Source organism: Hippoglossus stenolepis, chromosome 14 (assembly GCF_022539355.2).
Source record: "Hippoglossus stenolepis isolate QCI-W04-F060 chromosome 14, HSTE1.2, whole genome shotgun sequence".
Lineage (NCBI taxonomy): Eukaryota > Metazoa > Chordata > Actinopteri > Pleuronectiformes > Pleuronectidae > Hippoglossus > Hippoglossus stenolepis.
Window position 1 is genome coordinate 2,688,620 of NC_061496.1, and position 7,604 is coordinate 2,696,223.

At 40.2% G+C, this 7,604-nt stretch overlaps 1 protein-coding gene across 4 annotated transcripts in view; it reads right to left on the minus strand.

The window, feature by feature from the left end:
* The window catches only part of exoc2 (exocyst complex component 2), a 41,890-nt gene extending 37,213 nt beyond the window's left edge, over positions 1-4,677 (minus strand). Inside the window, exon 1 of one of the 4 annotated variants that reach the window (XM_035176619.2) lies at positions 4,613-4,677. Coding sequence is in view for 1 of the 4 variants with exons in the window: in XM_035176618.2 (XP_035032509.1) it covers positions 4,383-4,407 (25 nt within the window). In the remaining 3 variants the exon portion in view is untranslated. Of the gene's footprint in view, positions 1-4,382; positions 4,591-4,612 lie in introns of those variants that run through there. The other 3 variants (XM_035176620.2, XM_035176621.2, XM_035176618.2) reach the window with 3 other exon arrangements.
* Positions 4,678-7,604: the final 2,927 nt, after the last annotated feature.

Sequence of the window (7,604 nt, forward strand, 5' to 3'; positions counted from 1 at the left end):
TAGGGCTGTCTGTTTGTTTGTTTGTCAGTCTCAAGTGCTTTAGTGCTCAGGCACTAACGAAGCGAAGTCCCCAATTTCCCATATAAAAATCCTCCAACAATAAACAGAAATATAGAGTATGGGCCTGCAAATGGAGGAAGATGTTTTCGGAGGATTAGGCGAGTGGAGACAGGCAGCTCTGCCCAATGACATGGTGGAACGGAGAGATTTGAACCCTCGTGAGCGAGGCTGTAACACGGCTGCCCCGACTGCTTTACATAAAAAACACAGCACCAGCGTGAGAACCCCTCCACAGTCACATGCAATTATAAATTATAAAAACATTGCTGCTTACAGTACAAATCAGCACTTTCACTTTGGGCTGCAACGGAAGATTATAACAAATATCTTTAAATAATCACTTATCCGTCTATAAAATATCAAAAAGAGGAAAATATCCATCACAAGTTCCCAGAGCCCAAAATTACATTTTATCTATTTATGATAAATAATTCATTACCACAAGCGACTAAATGAATAACGGATTAATCTATTTCCAGATTATTTTGATTAGTGATTAATCGATTGTTTATTTTTTAGATTCGATGATTAAACAGTTTGATTTAATTGTGAAAAAGTCACAACATTCAGAAAACATCTTCACATGTCAAGGTTAGATTTTCAATGTTGATAAAAAGAGATTTCTGGCATCAACTAATAGATGAATCTGATTATTTGCTCAATTAGTTGATCAATTGACTTTTAATCGTCTAAAATCAAACAGAATTGTAAAACAAAAGCCGGCCACAGTGTTCCAGGGCACAAGGAAACATCTTTAAAACCCTGAGTTATTCTGTTTGTCGTGGCATAAAACAGCAAGAAACAGTAAATAATGATAATTAAGAGGCTACAACCAATAAACAGCAGGAAGGAAAGTTTAAAAAAAAAAAACATAAAAAAGGTAGAATGTCACTCAGTACAGCTTATATCTCCACTAAGGCCCAACAGTCCCTTTACCGAATTGCACACAGTCATAGATTTCAGACCCCTTAGCATGCCTGACTTTTCATCAATATCCATGTATTATTCCCTGGGAAAGTATGCGAATATGTAAAAAAAAGGTGTTATAGAAAGTGATAAAAGATTCCTGGATCCGCAGCTAAATGTGATGGTTTCTTTCCTGACCTACGCCACAGCCTTCCACCAAGTTTCGCGTTACTCTGTCCAGTAGTTTTTGCAGAATCTTGCTTGAAAACAAACCAAACAACAAACAGATGTGTGAAAACAAAACCTCCCTGGTTCATGTAATTATCAACTGATTATCTGAGTAGTCGGCTTTTATTTGTGTGTCATTATCTAACTGTTCAAATAAATCTGAATCTTGCTGGGGCCTGCATTTAATGAGCTGGCTCCATGAGTCTACTTCCAAATCCAAAGCTCCTCTGTCAGTCTCTCTGACTGTCCAGGTCTGACTGGGTCACAGAAACCACACTGTGAAAACCAGTGGCCCAGCAAGCCTGTCAGCGGGCGGGGGGCTACCAGGTAGGGCGGACTGTGGAGAGCCTGACAGGGGTGAGGGAGAAGCGCCGCTTCACAAACAAGGCTCGGTATGACCCCCGTTGCTCGATTCACCTCGAGGTCTAACGGAGCAGCGGCAGTGAGGAAAAGCCACAAAAAAAAAAAACACCACATTCCACCAAAACAAACAAGCAAGGCCACCCAAATTTTTCAATTAGAGCCCTGGGAGGGGGGCAGGAAATGGATCAGTGTAGCCTTGCCCCCTCCTTCCCCCCGGCTGCAGTGCTGACTTTAGGGAGGAGGAGAGAGGAGGAGGAGGAGGAGGAGGAGGAGGAGATACACAGAGCTCTGTCCACTTTCACTGGAAGGCTGAGGACTTGTTAACATGCATGTCAACTTAAATGATGGAGGAGCTCGATGACAACTGATTCCTGTGACGTGACACCAGCCTGTCATCTACCTGTCGATCAGTTCCTCTCATACGATCAATCAGCTGCACACACACACACACACACACACACACACACACACACACACACACACACACACACACACACACACACACACACACACACACACACACACACACACACACACACACACACACACACACACACGCTGGACATGTCTATTTGGAGAAAGTGTGTCACAACAATATTTCACAAAACCCCACAAAAAGGGATCAAAGAGGCTCAGAAAAACACAAGAATCTTACATCCAATCAGTTTCATTAGTTTCATTAGTTTGATGTCGGCCCAAGTGTTTTGTATTAACTGTGGGGTTTTCACCACTAAAAAGCATGATTACATTTTCTTGTTGTCAAAGAACAAGTTTCTAAGAATAAGTAACTAAGAAAACTCAAAACCACTCACGGGGGAATAGTTAAAACCCAATTCAAGCAAGAACGGCAAACGTGCAAAGGTTCAAGCTTCACTATTGTTAAGAATAAACGTGACAGCAAACAAGCAATATCCTTATTCTTATAAATAAATACATGGAATTCAATTTAACCAAATCTTTGGGTTTGGAAGTGTTGGTCAAGTACATCTCTTTGAGGTTCTCTTTCCACTTATAAACCGACATATTTCACCGATCTGTGATATTTAATAATCCAAATCAATTCCATAAAATAATCAATAATAATACAATGATTAGCTGCTGCCTTGTTGCAGATTTCAAAAGCAGAAAAGAAGCAATAACTCCTTCATAAAACACCTGTAAGCAAAACATCATAACCATAGAGATATTACATTATCTATTTCTAGAGTCACTTCTCATTTCTCCGATTAATGGAATAACAAATATTGGAATTAACGATGTCACTTACAACTTATCGAGAGGGAAACACAGTGTGCTTGGAAAAAGTGAGGAATATCATCACTATCTCTTAATATACCTTAAATTAACAGACAGGCAAAATGTTAAAAGTGAAAATAGTCCAGTCAGAGTTTGTAAATGAAACAAACAACTAACTTGGTTTAGCGCAAATCATCCGAGTTTGACCCCAACAATAAGAAAAAGCAGTTTCACTTGCAGTCAAGTTGCTTAATAGAATGTTGAGGTGATTGGACATTATGTATAAAACAGTAATTAATCATTGACAATCAGTGACGCATAAACAACCTGATTCTTATACGTACTGAATAATAATGTTTATTCTTATCGAAGTGTCTTCCAATCAATGCAAGGCTGCCTTTCTGATTCATGAGCTCATCTAGTGTAACTGTAAACACTAGACTTTGTCCAAGTATCTGAGCAAAGTTTTAAGCCCAATTCATTGTCTCTGTTTCTTTAATTTACAGGCAGCCGCACAAGAAATCCTGATTTCTGTGTTAAAGTGGAGTTACCTAATCTATTATTCCTGGAAAAGCACCGCACAGTGTTTGGAGGAGTTAAGACAGAAATATGCCACCGAGCAGTGAGTAGTTACTGAAGTCTCTCACGATGCAGAGCTCCCAAGCTGACGTGTTATACTTTTAATTAAGTTAGTGGCTGATTGGAGAAAGTTAACATGTGTGGTTTCTGAAGGTGAAGAGGGAGAGTCTTTGTTTTTCATTTATATGTCGTACACTTGCAGGAATTGTGACTGCAAGTGTCAACATAGATCTGTGGGTTACACAGAGTAATCAGATTATTTAAATAAGGTTTGCTGGTGAGTCAAATGTAACTTTGTTGTAATGTTAGGTTGCTCTATATGAATCTGATTAAGGACAAGCAAAAAATAAATAGAAACCGATGGAAAGAGAGAGATCTGTAAAGCAGCTGCAAATCCAGTAACAGCTTGATTGATTGATTGATTGATTGATTGATTGAACATTATTGATCCCAAATTGGGAAATTATTGTGTTACAGCAGCATGTCAAGGGCATTGCACATAGAGCGAAGCAGCAATAAAACAGGTATGAAGAGTTATAATAGTTTAAAATAGAATGTAATAAACATAAAATAGACCAAAAAAAACGTGATCCACAATAAAGTACTAGAATTCACAGTAAAGTCCTAAATATAATAGAACAACGAATAAACCTTTAAACAAGAGACTTAATACAAGAGATGACAGACAACAGTAGTAGTTTGATAAGATATTAAATTGAATTTTCATACTAAACAAAAACAGCCTGGTGTGATTCCAATAAACCGAATTCCCCACAGGAAGCTGGCGGTGAGTGACAAGTCTTATAAATAATAAATAATATATAAATATGAGAATCTGCTGCAACGTGGACTTTAAATGTGAATTATTTAAATGGGGTTTGGTGCTGCAGACATCATGAGAGGTAACTGTGCATGACGACAGCTGCAGGCGCGTCTGTCAGTTGTTTCTACTGACACCGAACAACCACAGACACGTTGACAGACACAGACAAACACACAAAACAACACACCGGTGCTCGTGGAGAGACGAGACATCGGCTTGTTGACAAATCTGACAGCTAACGTTAGCTCAGGCTACAAGCTAGCTCGTTGCACCGGAAGTGTGAGCGGCGGCTGTGGTTCTTGGTCGCAGTGACGTTAAAAAGCGTTTGAATGTGAAGCTGCTGCATCTTCATCACATCTACTGAGCTCAGATGATCCGAGGAGAAGAAACATCTCACCGGAGAGGAGAGAAACTTACTGTTTACAGCGGTTCGACTGCGGCGGACACTTCCTGTTTCCCCTGACTGCTTCCGGCTTCGAGCCCAGCCACCGCCTTCAAAATAAAATAGCATAAGATAAAATTAAATTAAAATAAAACGAATTAAAATAAAACAAAACGAAACGAAACACAATAATAAAATATTAAATTAAATTAAATATGTAAATGCAAGAGGGGACTACTATATTTGACCTTATCAATCACCCCTTGTATAACATTAGCTGCACTATAGCACACAATCTTTCATGTTAATGTATCACAATGTATTTTTTGCACAAATTTCTTATGATTTGGAATTATTTAAAGTAATATCAAGTCCCCGATAATTGCATTTAATCTCGGCCGACAGTAGTAATTTTGTTTTGCCTCGACTTTCTTTCTACTTCAGTGAAATTTAAAATGTCGAACCTGCAGTGTGGGTGAGTATTCTGCTGTCTTCCTATTTTTGCTTCTGTAAACGATTGGAATACATCTTCAGCTTCTGCAACACTAACATCCTACTATTGCATAATATCATGGAGCTGAACAGAGTGATTCATGATTTGGTCAAATTTCACTACTGCTGTGAGGGGTTTTCGATCCAGCACATCTGTCTTTATTAAAAAGTAATGTGAAGTACATTTAAATGAACATCTTCTTCGATGTCCTAACATTTGCAACCCGACCTTTGACTAAACGCAGGAAAACCAGCGTTATTTCTCAGCATGCACGCTCCTCTGAAGTGTTGGATGGCCTCGTGTGAGAATTCTTGGGCCCAGTGGGAGCATTGCTTCTTTCCTGCATGGTCTCTCTTTTCACGGTGCATCACAGAGGTATTTCCACTTGTTCTGGGAAAGGCGCAGCATCATTAGAAATGCAACAGGGACCACCCAGGCACACACTAGAACGCTGGTACCATTACATTTATCTCACCAAATTGTGCAGGGCAGAAAGAATTTCTGTGATAAGGCAAGGCCCAGTCCCCGGGGAAACCATATTGTCCAATTACACAGGCTGATCTGATAATTGAGGGATCAAACTGTGACTTGGGAGTTTGCACAGATGCTGATGCAACACAGGGGCTGTTTGTCTGTGTAAACATCAACTTAAACCAATGACGCTGGGAGATTTTGATCTCTGCCTCTTTGGTACATGCCTCTGCCAATGAATGAGAACATGAGGACACATCACACCAACTTCTGAATCTACAAATCAGAAAGCAATTTGGTTCATTATTGTGTCATGTTCTTGAGATAAGACCATCAAACATATGGGAATAAATTATGATTTTTTTTTTTTTAAATACATAGAATAGCAAGAGATATTCCAACATTTTGTTTTTGCCAAAGATTTAAAGAAGAAGACAACTCTCGTGTTTAACTGGAAAAGTGATGCCAGGAGCTGATTAGCTTAGCCTATAGCTAGAAGACTGGAAACAACGGGAAACAGTTGGCCTGGTTTTCTCCAAAGGTAATAAAATCCATCTACCAGCTCATCATCATGCATAATACTGCATCTCATCTGCTTACTCCATGCAAAAGCTGATATTTGAAAAACGTCAAGCTGTGGTTTTTCTGGAGGATCACTCACTGCACAGAGTTGTTTTGACTGGGCACCGTTTCCAGACAGAAACAGAAAAATCATAATAACTGGATGCAGCCTCACGTTTGCAGAGCAGCAGTGGGGGAGGAAGAACTCAAACATTTCACTCACGGAAAAGAACAAATAAATAGAGAGAAATGTACTGAAGTGAAAGTAAAAGTACAACATTCACTTTTCCACATGAGTAAAATTTAAAGTTTGCTTTTAAATATAGATAAACAAAGAGCATAGCCTTTTCCCTATAATGCAGCGGTCCAAAACATCGTTATGACTGTGTCTCGGTGGCGTTTCTTCACAAGTGAGTTCTGCTGCTTCAGGCGCACTTTGCTTTCCTTCAGGGAGGTGGGGTCTAATGTCACCTGCCTGCTCTGATTGGATCATTGGACTTATTCCCCTCCTGTTACTGATTACGGTTAAAAAAACTACTATGGTACTCAGTAGATCTCAGACCTCTGCCAAGGCCCAACAGTCCCTTTAATTTAATCAAGCTTCACCAAATTTCACACATTCATCGTATATCATTCGCCTGAAATTTATCATTTTCATTCTCTAGGAAAATTATAAAAAAGGTTGAAAAACGCCCTCACAATGTTAAAGAAACCAAAAAAAGAACTGCCTGGACTCGCACCAAAATTCTATGAGTTCTTGAAAAACCCCACATTTCCCAAGTTGCAGAACCGCTCCTTTAAAGCGCTGTAGCCTCTGCTGACAGTATTTTCACTTTGCAAGGAACCACTGATGTTTTTAAATAGCTCCGTCTGAGCAGGTGCTCCAGGTGCGCTCCTGAGGGACACCGCTGGTGCCTTGATCCTTGCTCTGACCCCCCAGCCCTCTGCAATCCACATCCCGTAATGGCACATGCGGCGCTGGCACCATTGCTCATCCCTGAACCCTATTGTTCATTGTTTGTCTTCTCCAGTTTTTTCCCATGGGCCCCTGGCCAGTGAGAGGAAGAGGTCACTGTAAATATTGCACTGAAATCCTCCCTCCCTCCCATAGAGCTCCTGAAGATGGAACAGGCGACCAGTGGGTGAGCACTTCCTTCCTGCGCAGGGCATTTCAACTGTACGACATCAAACACGGATGAATCCCTCAATGTCAAACATGGCCGCAGTGAGATCATATGCTCAGTGTTGACGTTACAGTAACCTGGGCAGGTCTCAGCACTTTGTAAGTCGCATCAGAAAACATGATATCGACATATGTGTGCGATCAAAAAGCTGCATTTCATGATGGAAAATGGACTCAACACGCTGTATTATCTCAAAGCTGTTGTAAAGTCAATGATGTGTTTTCAATGGCTGCAAGAATTCAGTCCGTCTGTAGTTTGCATCTCATAAAACACACAAAATATGGAATCCAGTGGAAATTAAGTGAGGCTTAGGAGCCC